The 14101-nt window shown below is 43.1% G+C and overlaps 1 protein-coding gene across 3 annotated transcripts; it reads right to left on the reverse strand.

The window, feature by feature from the left end:
• Window positions 1–8611, reverse strand: LOC124002422 (calcium/calmodulin-dependent protein kinase type 1D-like). Of its 3 annotated transcripts, XM_046309792.1 has the most exons (14): window positions 8495–8606; window positions 7228–7303; window positions 6542–6653; window positions 3828–3953; window positions 3678–3752; window positions 3266–3404; window positions 2811–2934; window positions 2611–2686; window positions 2334–2446; window positions 2085–2163; window positions 1852–1939; window positions 1437–1723; window positions 1207–1314; window positions 1–1070 (listed from the first exon to the last, which is right to left on the reverse strand). In XM_046309792.1, exons 2-13 carry the CDS (start codon window positions 7241–7243, stop codon window positions 1242–1244), a joined length of 1308 nt encoding a protein of 435 aa, XP_046165748.1. In that variant the 5' UTR covers window positions 7244–7303; window positions 8495–8606; the 3' UTR covers window positions 1–1070; window positions 1207–1241. The 3 variants fall into 3 exon arrangements, with proteins under 3 accessions (XP_046165748.1, XP_046165747.1, XP_046165749.1); XM_046309791.1 differs by having other exon boundaries at window positions 1–1314; XM_046309793.1 differs by lacking the exon at window positions 7228–7303 and having other exon boundaries at window positions 1–1314; window positions 8495–8611.
• Between the last annotated feature and the right edge of the window lie 5490 nt (window positions 8612–14101).

Here is a 14101-nt window from a genome sequence, read left to right on the forward strand (position 1 = left end):
TTTACATTTAAGTTTTTTATTTAGAAACAAAACAAAGAAGCAAAGTATAGTGCTTGTGGTTTATAAGATAGCATCTCCAGTCAAACAGTTACAATGGCATCGACACTACAAGAGGAACTCTACAGCAGTTTATGGCATAAAAGTGGCACATGTGATCATCTCTGTACGTAAAGTGGTGTTATTATTACACAGGACCACTTTAAGTAGAGTAATAACCATCTTCTCTGACAGGGAATAATGTCAACCCTCCTCAACCCCAAAGTTATTGTTATGACATGAGCGTTAGGATTCAAACAATGGGTCAACGTCATTCAAACCTGTGGGCAAAATTTAAAAGTCAAAATCCTTACATTTAGGATTATAAAAGAAACAAATAATTCACACAATAGAAAAGCACATGGCGTCGATTTAACGCTTGACATCAATGACATCGCAAAGCACTTCCCCTTGAATAACTGTCATGCAGTATTCATAAACTCTACAATGAAATCATTATTTGACCAGGTTTTTATCCATACATTTTCTCCAGATCCACAGGAATCTGGTTTCTCCAGAACCATTAGTAGGAACAGATGTGAGTGAAAGAAGAACAGTTTAATTTAGTTCAGACAGCAACACAAAGTAGCCAAAGCCAATTAATGAGTTACAATCTAGCCGTCACAGCTATCATATCAGAAACAAATATTCAAAGAAATTACATTGTTTTCCATAGGTCAATAAACATTCATAGGTAATTATACATTGCAAATACAGTACGTCTTTGAATACTTCAAATGTACATTTTCTGTTGAGATATAAGTACAGAATGTACACTCTTCTAAACATCGACAGTGGCTTGGGTCAAAGAAATTAAAAGTTTACATTTGTGCGAGTGTAAATGTACTACGTTGTAGTTGGGTAGGAATCTCAGGTCTTCCTGTGTTCTCTGGATAAGGTTCGGGCCCTGGCCCTTTGCTACGGGCCTCTGGGCATCTCAGAGGAGTACTACAGAGTACTACTCCTGAACCAGCAGGAGGCAGCTGACACCTGTAGAGTGGCTCAAACTTCTTGACTGCAACACTGCAGAAACACTGGAGGAGCGTGGGGAGTGTAAATCCACATGAAGATTCATATAATTCATGTGAGAGTTTTCCTATCAACACTCCGTTGATTGAGTACATGAGTGTATGCAAGCACATGTGCATTGTGTATTTGAGACCTATTTACCTTTAAGCCAATGAATTGATCCTTAGGTCAATCAATCACATAACAGAACACACCCCAGTCTGCATGGTGTGCCCATTCCTATTGGTCGCCCTGTCAATGGCATCACAGCTGAAACAGACAGCAAAAAGCAAAGCCTTAAGAACCACAGATTTTACACTTTGGACATAACTCAACCCCCCCCCCCCCCAGAATGACATATATTCCCCTCCCCTCAGTCCACTTGAACTCACCTCTTAGCTGCCTCGAATGAGGAGCAATTCTCTGCGTTACATGTCTCCATAACGACCGGCGTGTGCCTGGGCTCGCTGTGACTGGCTCTCAGACCCCGGCACTGCACCTCCGGAGGGGTCACTGGGATTGGGGGGTTGCCGTTGGTGTCCTTGGCGGTGATGTTGTTGACGCCCTGCTGAGTATTCTGGGAGTTGCAGGGGATAGGTGGGAGAGTGGCATCAGGGTCGGCGTGGGCCAACTGCAGCTTCTTCATGTGGTTGATGGCTGCCGTGGCGTTAAAGGCTTGCTGTAACAAACACACAGGAAGATTAGGATTTATATATTTTTTTATGAATAATCATGTTTTGATGATAATAATAATAGTAACGTAAGTATGATAGCATATTGTATGTAGCCCTATGACATGTTGCTCACCCTCCATTTGGACTTGGCAAAGTTCTTCTGGATCTGTATGCTGACTGATTCATAGAGGTCCTGATCCCTCGCTGTCTTCCCAATGATCCTGCAACAGGAAATGACATTGTTAGAGCCACCAGGAACAAAGAATAAACAAGAAATAGTGGGATCCCAGACACTGATCTTAGATCGGTTTTCTATTTTCCCCCTGAGGGGAGGGTGGACTGATCCTGGATCTGTGTGTGACTCACCAGGGGTGTCTGAGGGCCTGTTCTGTGCTGAAGCGTTTCTTAGGGTGCTTCTGCATCATGTTCCGGATGAAGTCCTTCGCTATGGAAACGGAGACAGACAAACGTCAACAACTGACAGGGAACTTTCAGCATATATGTAGTAAAAAGAAGTATTCTAGCACTGAGAGGACTTATGAATAACTTTACTATGTAGTTATGTTACTCGTTCTGTGTTAATACCCTTGTCGTAGGGGTGGTGGTATGTCTTACCTGACTCTGAGATGTTATCCCAGAAGGGCGAGTGGAAAGCGTAGTCGGCCCTCATGATCTTAGAGAACAGACGTGTCTCGTTGTCCTCAAAGAACGGAGGGTAGCCGCACAGCCTGTTAAACGCAGAGGGAACACTGTTATCACAGAGTTATCACAAACACTTTCCCCAAACGTTATATAGAAATACCATCTCACAATGCAGTCATCCTAATACTATGAAGAGGTTGAGAAGAGGTGCTGGCAGATATAGATCTAGAAGTCCTAGATAGGTACTCACAGGATGTATGTGATGACTCCTATGGACCAGCAGTCCACTGCCTTGCTGTAAGGTTTCTGAGCCAGAACTTCAGGGGCTGTAGAAGTTAAAATATGCACAGGATTAGATACCATGCTAGTCTTTTCTATCTGTGCAATAAAGCTTTACACTATTTCAATGACCAAACAACTAACACACGGTTGGCGCACGCACACACACACCAACATATCCTGGCGTGCCGCAGGCCGTGGACATCACTCCGTGGTCGGACATCTTGGACAGGCCGAAGTCACTGATCATGATCTTGGAGTTCTCATCTGAGTTGAAGTATAGTAGGTTCTCTGGCTGCACACACAGAGGGAAAGAGAATCAAAAAGCGTCAGAGAAACTATTCTCCCAACATAGTATATAATAGTGTTGTGTGTGTGTAAAATATGTCTGGAATATTGTATTTGTTTCAATGTATTTTATTTAACCTTCATTTAACTAGGCAAGTCAGTTAAGAACAAAATTTTATTTACAATGACAGCCTACACCGGCCAAACCCAAACCAGGACGACGCTGGGCCAATTGTGCGCCGCCCTATGGGACTCCCAATCACAGCCGGATGTGATACAGCCTGGATATTACACGTGTGTGTGTGTTTACATTGACTGTGTGTGTGTGTGTAACATACCTTGAGGTCCCTGTGCACTATGCTGTTCTCATGAAGGTAGTTGACAGCCTCCAGCACTTGGTGAACCAGACAGCTGGCATCCTTCTCTGTGTACACTCCCCGATCTATGATACGGTCAAACAGCTCCCCACCAGACACCCTAGGAAAGAAACACACACACACACACACACACACACACACACACACACACACACACACACACACACACACACACACACACACACACACACACACACACACACACACACACACACACACACACACACACACACACACACACACACACACACACACACACACATCAGAATCTTCATTAGACTCTCCTAATACAGCAGGTTTTGTAAAACAGCAACATTTCTCTGTATGTTTATAAATGCATTTAGTATATGTAGAGATAACGGTGCCCACTCACAGCTGCATGACAAGGTAGTAGTGTGTCCGAGTTTCATAGAAGTCTTCCAATCCAACCACATTGTCATGCCTTATCCTGAGAGGAAGCGGAAGAGATTTGTGATGTTGTTCATTCAGGTGTGAGTGAGAGTGTGTGTATGTGTGTACTTACTTCTTCAGCACAGTGATCTCGTTCTCTAGCTTACTACAGCTGAGGTGTTTTTTCTTCAGACACTTCAGGGCATAGAGGTTTCCAGTCTTCTTTTCTCTCACCAGATACACCTCGGAGAACGAACCCCTACGCACACAGACAGAGAAACGGTTATAAGGCTATGTCCACTATCCAACCCATATGGGTTTGAGCTCTATCGTCAATGAACCTCTTCGGGTTCCATAAACTTGCAGATTTCTGAGCTTAACTACAGTTAACAATTCTAGTCTCTAATCCAGGGGTGTCAAACTCCTTCAGCGGGGGGCTGAGTGTCTGCTGGTTTTTGCTATTCTGTTCAATGTGTGTCCAATTAAGACCTAGAACAGGTGAGGGGAGTTCCTAACTAATTTCATGACCATAAGTGCAAAGGAGGAGCGAAAACCCGCAGACACACAGACACTCGAAGGAAAGAGTTAGACACCTGTGCTCTAATCAAATGAAATATCGCTCAAATTAAACCAATAAGCTCTGAGGACGAAGTTGAACAGCTCGAAAACAACCCTGAAAAATGAACCTCATTCCACAGATATTTGGATAAGATGGTGGAAGCGCTCATACACTCTTTGGAAAGCTACAGTGCTGTAGGTGGAGTCACCACCACCAAGCCTCACTCTCCTGGCTCATAGCTGCACACGGCTAGGAACAAGACGAATGAGTGAGAAAAAAAACATCAGAATTAGGCTGCCGGTCTAAACAGGGCTATAGAAGCTTCAGGTATGGCCTGTGCTCCTGGGGCCTGTGAATAGCAGCAGGGCAATACAGGAGGATGAGTACTCATTACCCAGCCTGAAGCTCAGGACAGGTGGCCCAGAGAAGAGACCCCTGAGATGATTGATTGATTACTTGATTTAATTGATTGGATAATTAAAAGTAGTAGCCTGCTCCAGCTGCAGACAACGTTACATACCACAGAAATTCTCAAGAACTAAAACACAATGAATCCCGGAGGCTTCTTTCCATCGTCCATTGTGTCTGCTTGTCTCTGTCCGATCTTGCACAGAGTCAACCCTGGATGAACCCTGAGAAGACCGTGGGGGGGGGGGGGGGGGGGGGGGGCAAGTGTTCATGTGTGGGAGGGAGCCAAGATTATCCTAAACCTCATAAAATGGATCCGATCTCCCATCTGCTGACTGCCTTGTTTGAGGGAGACCACGGTGTGGGTAATCCTCTTGTTTGGCAGACAACCATATTCCAACACCTATGATACTGATGCAATAAGTGCGCCCTGTGCCCAAAGACATCACTGTCTGGTAGAGACAGACATACAGATGGAGACACAATGTCCACCAGGCCTGGGTTCCAATACAGCAGTATTTGTTTTCTTTCAAATACTTTGATTGTGCTTCCCACTTCGCTTCCTCCCTCTCATCTGGCACTCCTGGCAGACTCGGTCAAACACTCAAAGTATTTTGAAAGAAAAGCATACTATTTGAACCCAGGTCTGATGAACACACACATATACAGATACTCAATGTAGCACACAAACTCACGCACCCCAGCAGGCACACAGTCGCATATATTCCCTCACACCTCACCTCGTGCAAATGCACACTGTCAACACACAATGCCAGGCCCTTAATCCTTTAATTGAGCAGTGAGATAGGCTGTGCCCGCTCTGTAATGACATCATTGCTCACCTGCCTGGCTCACACTTTTCTCAACCTCAGCCTCTCTCATGTATTATGCTGTAAGCTGCTTGAGGAGAGGGTTGAGGAGGTGAGAAGGAGGCTCAGACAACAGGTAGGCCAGGGACAACAGACAGACCCCTCTCATTCTGCAGATATCAGCGTTGTGTGGGCAGTAAAACATTTCTTTTGGATTTCACAAAGAACAACTCCTTTCATAAAGCTCTCATATACTGTGCATAGACCTACTGTGCATAGACCCACTGTGCATAGATCCACTGTGCATAGACCCACTGTGCATAGACCCACTGTGCATAGACCCACTGTGCATAAACCCACTGTGCATAGACCTACTGTGCATAGACCCACTGTGCATAGACCCACTGTGCATAGACCCACTGTGCATAGACCCACTGTGCATTGACCCACTGTGCATAGACCCACTGTGCATTGACCTACAAAACACACATACACCCACACATGCACACAACCACACTCTAGCACACATGTGCTCAGACCCACATGCTCACACTCTCAGGCTCACACGCACATGACCATAAATGTACGTACACATGAACACACATATACACATTGGTCAACCAATTTTCCAAAATGTGCCATGTCCTGTCCCCTTTTGGATACTGTTGCTACTTCGTTTAAACTCAAAACTTTCCAAGAAAGGTTCAATCTTTAAGGTGAGAGAGACTGTATTGTGTGAGCGCCAAGTGTTCCCTTGATAAACATGACCTGCCCTGACCTGGGTCCTGATAATCTGATAATCTGGGTAGAACATTCCAGGATTATAGTGCCAAACTAGGATCCTTCTCTAGGCACAGGTAAAGTAGATATCCTGGAGATGCACTTAATCCTGTAATAATGGCTCTTTAGTCGGAGATAAGAAGCTGACAAGAGCTGCTACTCAGCAACAAAGGCCCAGTGAAAACAACCAAGCACAAAATGGCTGCCATCGGATGAAGCAAGTTATCTTCAAAAGTAAAAGTGCTTTGAATTACACCTCCAGTCAGTCATTTAAACGGACAAAGTACTTACGATCCCAACGCTTTTTTGAATTCGAACACATCTCTGATATTGTTGATGACTTTCTTCCAACTGCAGGTTATTTCTTTGCGACCCATGGTGGCTCTGTCGTCACAGCCGGCACCTGGAACAGCGACAGACAAGTAGTTTTACTCTGCAGAACACTGGACTGTCTTACATGTATGTACATTCCTTTTCAACCCTCACCACACATAAAGAAGCCCAACATGACCAAACACTTTGGGACAGAGTTTCTCATATGGTGGGTGGGGACCAACCCACAGCCATTTCCTCTTGGGTCATGTTTTAGGACTAATATGGCTAGACACATAATTTGGATACAGGAACGTTTGAAAGGTTTCAAGTAGCTCACAAAGCAACAACAACAACAAAATTGGGGGACCACAGCTTTGGTGGAGATCTCGGTTAACTACTGCCATCTTGTAAGCTCCCCATTTTACTTATATAAAAGCTTGCATGTTCAGTATGAGGTCATTAATTATTGGCCTAAGCTCGTTTGTACCCATCACTTACAGAAGGCCCAAAGAGGTGTAGGATTAGTGCTGTAATGCCTATTGATGGTTACTCTTTCCACCCTCTCCCTCCCCTCGCTCTCTCCTTCCTGTGCCAATTCAGCATGCAGATTACTGCTGATTCCCTGACAAACCCCCAAAACTGGGTTGATTTATTATACTGACCTTCACAAGAGGCCATTGTTGTGCCTCAAAACTCTCTCCAAGTTGGTTCTGCTTCTTTTTTTAAACCAATCAGCATCTGAATTTTAAAAAGAAGTACCCCAAACCCCCCTGAGTGATCTCACAATGTCATTGATAGAGCATAGAATATAATTAAGCAATAGGACAAGAGGGGGTGTTGTAAATGGCCAATATACCATGGCTAAGGGCTGTCTTATGCACAACACAACGTGACGCAGATACAGACATTAGCCGTGGTATATTGGCCATATACCACAAACACCCGAGGTGCCTTATGGCTATTATCAACTGGTTACCAACGTAATTAGAATCAGTATTTTTTGGGTCATACTTGTGGTAATCGATCTGATGTACCATGGCTTTCAGCTATTCAGCATTCAGGGCTCGAACCACCCGGTTTATAACGATGATTATAAACTGGATGGTTCGAGCCCTGAAAGCTGATTGGCTGACAGCCATGGTATGTCAGACCATATACCACAGGGATGACAAAACATTTATTTTTACTGCTCTAATTACATTGGTAACCAGTTTATTATAGCAATAAGGCACGTCGGGGGGTTTGTGGTATATGGCCAATATACCATTTCTAAGGGCTGCTTCCAGGTACTCTGCATTGCGTCGTGCGTAAGAACAGTGCATAAGAACTCTTATCCATGGTATATTGTCCATATACCACACCCCTCCATGGCTTATTGCTAAATTAAATACTAATGTCAGTGAATACCCCAGCCAAAATACATAAAACGTGTTGATAGAATATGGTAGACTTCCATTTGGGGTAATGCATACATTGTGTTGTCATGTGTCCATTCAATGAGGATTTATTGTAAGCTTTGTCCAGTTTAAAATGATTGAATCGATAAAACAACGTATTTTCCAGGTCATTCCTAACGTCCAGTAGCACCGTGGGAAAAATCCGGGTGATTCATCCGATAGCACACATGATTCAAACGGTCCTCAGAACTGTGCGTAAAATGTTCCCGACTGCCTTTGACGCATGGATAGTTTAGGTGGAAATGTCGAAGATCATGACCATATTAAACTACAGTCAATTGTTCATTACTTGAAGCAAGAGATGGCGCAGCATTTCAAGTATATAACATGCTCTATTTTTTAAGAAATTGAAAAAAAACACATTTTCTCTTTTAATAATGTAGCTTAAACTCAGCACAGAAAAACACTGACACAGTACACACTTAGATCTAAATAACTAAATAGAAACGTGAATGGGCATTTTTTTTCTTACCTTATCTACAGAGAAGGAGCAAGAGTGCACTTGTTAAGGTACACCATATAGACCTACTAGTTTCTTCACTGCAGACATGGAGACCGCGGAGCGTCCAGGGGCGTGGTCTGCCCTCCCCATCATTAATCAGACTAGCAAAAGCAAAAGAGTCCCACTTTTAATATTGTAAAAAATATTTATGACTTTGTATTATTATTATGATTTAGAACACTATTTTCTTACATCATTTAAGCTAGAAACGTCAATCAAACTTTAAAACGTGCAGACTGGTCAGGAATAGTGTGCTTTTATTCAACTTTTAATACAATTACTACCTTTTTGAACTATTAAGCTTTTTAATCTCCTGAAAAAACGCTCAACCATTTTCATGGGACTTCTTCAACATTCTAAAAGGTCCCATTGTTAAGCCGATGTTACACTGGAGGCAATTTATGGGTTGCTCAGTGTGTCACCACCCAGAAATAGCCTGCAACTTAGTTGCATTGCATCGCAAGAGATAGAAATCAATCCTATTTCACAGAATTGACTGTATGCAATGTCCAATCAGTAAGCAGAAAAAAGTTTACATGACTCGACATCAGTGGAGGCTTCTTAGGGGAGGATGGCTCATAATAATGTTTGTGACAGAGCGAATGGAATGGCATCAAACTATGTGTTTGCTACCATTCCACCCATTCCGGTCTAGCCATTACCATGAGCCTGTCATCCCCAATTAAGGTGTCACCAACCCCCTGTGCTCGTCATATAGTTCTGTTCAGAACTCCAACACAGTTGTCATGGTTAATGTACATGGTCTGGCAGTCAATAAATATGATTTTAAAAGTAAACCCAGACCTTTCTGTGTCTCAACTGAAATTGTCCAACATGAACTGCACTAGCTAGCTAGCTTAGCTCGTTGCTACCGTGGTAAATCCTGGTTGGCAAATAGGCAACCCAGGCCTTTCTCTGTCTAGTTTCAACTGAAATTGTCCAACATGAACTGCACTAGCTAGCTAAGCTTGTCACTAGCTTGGTAAAACATGGTTGGAAACTAGGCAACATTTTGGCTAGCTAGCGAAAATGTACAGCCAACATTTATATTATGTCTATATTGATGCTATTACAATTACTAAACATTTGGATAAACATTTCATTTCTGAAACCATGATATGATGTATGACATGATTGGGTGTTGCATGCAATTTCAATAGTGTTTGCATTGCTTCTTGTAATAGCAAAGTTGCTTGAGATGATGTGACTTGTATCTGCAACAGACATTGAGTCAAAATTGCTTCATGTGACACAGGCTTAAAAAACTCTCATGACTTCCAACATTCGATTCACCGTAAACAAAGTAACGTTTGACACATCAGCTACTCTGATCACTTTCCCAACAAGTCAGACAATAACTCGGAGCGTATGAAATCTTTACTTCTCTGCTTTTCTGATCTAAAATTAGAACACTTCTTTACACGACCACAAAATCATTTTAAAGAGCTCAAGCAAGTCCCACAATATTTCTTCATGGAAAATTACCATCTATAGGTGTCACTTGCTTTCAATGTCCCTCACATCCTGCACAGTTTATTAGCAACAGTGCAGTGCCAGCGGACTGCAGCGTTTACTGTATAGGAAAACAAACCCACAGCTGCAAGGTTCACATGCTTTGCTTTGTTTTTAGATGGCCTCATTGGGAACCTATGGCAAGACTATTTCACTCATTGAACAACTACATCATTGCAGAGATGTCTGTGATTTCACATAAAGCCTGCAATGCATTACTTTAAACAAGTATATATGAGTGCTGCTTGTAAATGTTCTATCATCTATTTACAGTATTTTACACTCAATGGTTGATAATATCTAATCTTTCTGATATACGTTTATATGTCAATTATTGCCATGCAGAATGCATTAAACCTGTCCTGGGGGCTTTCAATGCATCAAACTGTTTCATAATATATGTACCCAACTGCAGGTGCACAATTTTTGCTGGGTATATAATCTACAGCCTAAGCATGATGCCATCAAGCCAACAGGACACATGATTAGGCAACCTACGGCTGAATATCACTCTGTAGGCTATTCATAAATAAATCCAACCCTGTCTCCTCCCTCTGATATGAAAGCTGTACTTGTCCTGGTTCACACCCAGCTGCAAGCATTCACTGTTATGTAGCATTGGCCACAGTGTGTGTGTGTGTGGCAGTCTGGAGGGGGTTTGTGTGCCACCTTTCACTCAATGCATTACAACATACTGTGAGCGATTATCCAGTGTTATGTGATGGTTGGTTGTGTCTACAAACCTAATTCTGTAGTATTCTAATTCTAGAACATACATGTTTTATAAGGCTCACACTTATAAAACACTGGACACAGTAAACTAAAGCCTGATGAAGAAGAGCTTAGGAGCAGTGCAGCCCTGTAACTGATGAATAGAGGGTGCTAGTACTTTCACTATTATCTCAACATCCACTGCTGCTGTGTACCTTGTATACGGTTAGTTACTTCTGCAGTGGGAGCGGTCACATCCTCTCCATATGAGACATATGATTATCTCTACCTTTGTATACCATACTAGGTGCATGTAGACTTGTGCCTAACATATTTCTCATGTACATACATTCAATCAATGTGAATTTCCTCACCACGATGATGACTGTAAGGACAGACGCTGGGAGACGAGAAGCAAGTGCAGGGAGTGAATATTTAATGAATAAACAAACAAGAAACAAAAAACAAACAGCGTTTGGACAAGGAACACATAACAACATTAATGCTGACTTGGGAAAGAAACAGAGGAAGTGACAGATATAGGGGAGGTAATTAATAACGTGATGGAGTGCAGGTTAGTCCGACGAAGCGTTGATGTGCGTAACGATGGTGACAGGTGTGCGTAATGTTGAGCGGCCTGGCGGCCTCGTGCACCAGAGGCAAAACGGGAGCAGATGTGACAGTACCCCCCCCTCTAGGGGCGCCACCTAGCGTCCTACCTGGGCGAGCCGGCTCGAGGCGCGGGAGCCCAACGAGCCGACCGAGGCGCGGGCTCCGGGCTCCCGATTATAGGGGAGGTAAATAATAACGTGATGGAGTCCAGGTGAGTCCGATTAAGCACTGATGCGCGTAATGATGGTGACAGGTGTGCATAATGATGAGCAGCCTGGCGGCCTCGAGCGCCAGAGAGGGGGAGCGGGGGCAGACATGACAATGACAGACAAAGGGCATCAAAGGAGGGGTATTAATTTGGTACAGGACATATGCATGCATAGTGTGACTGCAACTGCATTCTCTAACATGTTTCATCCATGACACATACATCTACACTAGGTTCAGGGTTCAAATTGGGAGATTGCGGGGCTGCTGGCCACTCCCATTTGCATTTCAAATACCAACGTGTGCAGCACTAATAGGGCGTGAAAATATTAAAGTCATCCCAACCCACTATTCTTAGGGCAATGGTCAAAACAGGATATGGTTAGGCACAAAAAGTCAATGTTAAATTATAGAAGTCAGCTTTGGATATAGTTCAATTGAGGTTTTAGCAGCCTCAGAATGTCCCTGCTCTTCCGGAAAGAAGGCGGTGCTAGGTTAGTCTTAGATGCCAACTGACTTAATTTAGCCTAATTTCAGCAGCAGTGGCTGGATGCACCGGATACAGCACTGGACCTTTTGTCATTCAATGGCTGCCAGGATATTGATAGCCACACTTAGCAGATTAGCGACACAGCCAACCAGCTAATGCAGTAAGTGATGCGCTCACCATGGTGCTATTAGCAGGGATCGTATCATTGTTAGATTTCCTGCTTTACTGCATAAAGACCATGAGCTGCAGTGCCAGAACCAACATGATCTTACGAACTCACTGTAGTGGACATAACATTTTCAGGAGACGGTGGTTATGTGTGCAGGGGTTGGGTGAGAGAGCACGCATAGCGTCTTCTGTAACTAATATTCTATATATGTATGCATGTCAGTCATTGTGGCTGAGAGAGGTGGTGGGGTTTCAGAGGATACGGCTCATGGTCCAGTAATCATATATATTAGATATGTGATCCTATATTATCTCCATATAGGGAGTGGTTAACAAGGAGGGTTAAGGGAGGGTTGAAGAGGTTTGGTTTGTGTGGCGATGAGAATTGTCTGCTCTTAACGGTCCTATATGTTCGTTATGGAAAAAACAAGTCCATACAGTGCCTAGTGAAAGTCTACACACCCCTTGCAGTTTTCACATGTTGCTGCCTTATTATTAAATGTAAAATGGGATTCAATTTGATTTGTATTCACACCTATCTGCACAACCTGCTCTACATTCTCAAAGTGAAAGAACAATGATAGACACTTGTATTAATAAAAACATTTTATGAAGATGTCTTAATGTTGTGAAACACTCTGTATTTTCAAGTACATACTAATATAAGGGTGAAACATTATGTATGTATAACAGTACCAGTCAAAAGTTGACACACCTACTCATTCAAGCGTTTTTCTTTATACAGTGTAGAATAATACTGAGACGTCAAAACTATGAAAACTTCCTCATTTAAATTAAAGTAACATTCCAACAGTTTTCCCTCCAATCAGTGAATGGGAAATAGATCAAGTTGTGTATGTGATTTTAGAGTGTGGGTCAGAACATTCTCCTGGTGAAACTTTTGTCACGGAATCATGTAGTAACCAAAAAAAGTGTTAAACAAAAAAAAACATATTTTAGATTCTTCAAAGTAGCCACCTTTTGCCTTGATGACAGCTTTGCACACTCTTGGCATTCTCTCAACCAGCTTCATGAGGTAGTCACCTGGAATGCTTTTCCAACAGTCTTGAAGGAGTTCCCACATATGCTGAGGACTATGCATGATGCTTTTCCCTCACTCTGCGGTCCAACTCATCCCAAACCATGTCAATTGGGTTGAGGTCAGATGATTGTGGAGGCCAGGTCATCTGATGCAGCACTCCATCACTCTCCTCCTTGGTCAAATAGCCCTTACACAGCCTGGAGGTGTGTTTTGGGTCATTGTCCTATTGAAAAACAAATGATAGGCCCACTAAGCACTAACGAGATGGGATGGCATATCACTGCAGAATTCTGTGGTAGCCATGCTGGTAAAGTGTGCCTTGAAATTCTAAATAAATCACAGGCAGTGTCACCAGCAAAGCAGCCCCACACCTCCTCCTCCATGCTTCACTGTGGGAACCACACATGCAGAGATCATCCGTTCACCTACTCTGCGTCTCACAAAGACACAGCGGTTGGAACCAAAAATCTCTAATTTGGATTCATCAGACCAAAGGACAGATTTCCACCGGTCTAATGTCCATTGCTCGTGTTTCTTGGCCCAAGCAAGTCTCTTCATCTTATTGGTGTCCTTTAGTAGTGATTTCTTTGCAGCATTTTCACCATTAAGGCCTGATTCACACAGTCTCCTCTGAACAGTTGATGTTGAGATGTGTTTGTTACTTGAATTCTGTGAAGCATTTATTTGGGCTGCAATCAGAGGTGCAGTTCATTGCAGATTTCTGAGGCTGGTAACTAATGAACTTCTCCTCTGCAGCAGAGGTAACTCTGGGTCTTCCTTTCCTGTGGCGGTCCTCATGAGATCCAGTTTCATCATAGTGCTTGATGGTGTTTGC

The sequence above is a fragment of the Oncorhynchus gorbuscha genome, linkage group LG18 (genome assembly GCF_021184085.1).
Source record: "Oncorhynchus gorbuscha isolate QuinsamMale2020 ecotype Even-year linkage group LG18, OgorEven_v1.0, whole genome shotgun sequence".
Taxonomy (NCBI): domain Eukaryota; kingdom Metazoa; phylum Chordata; class Actinopteri; order Salmoniformes; family Salmonidae; genus Oncorhynchus; species Oncorhynchus gorbuscha.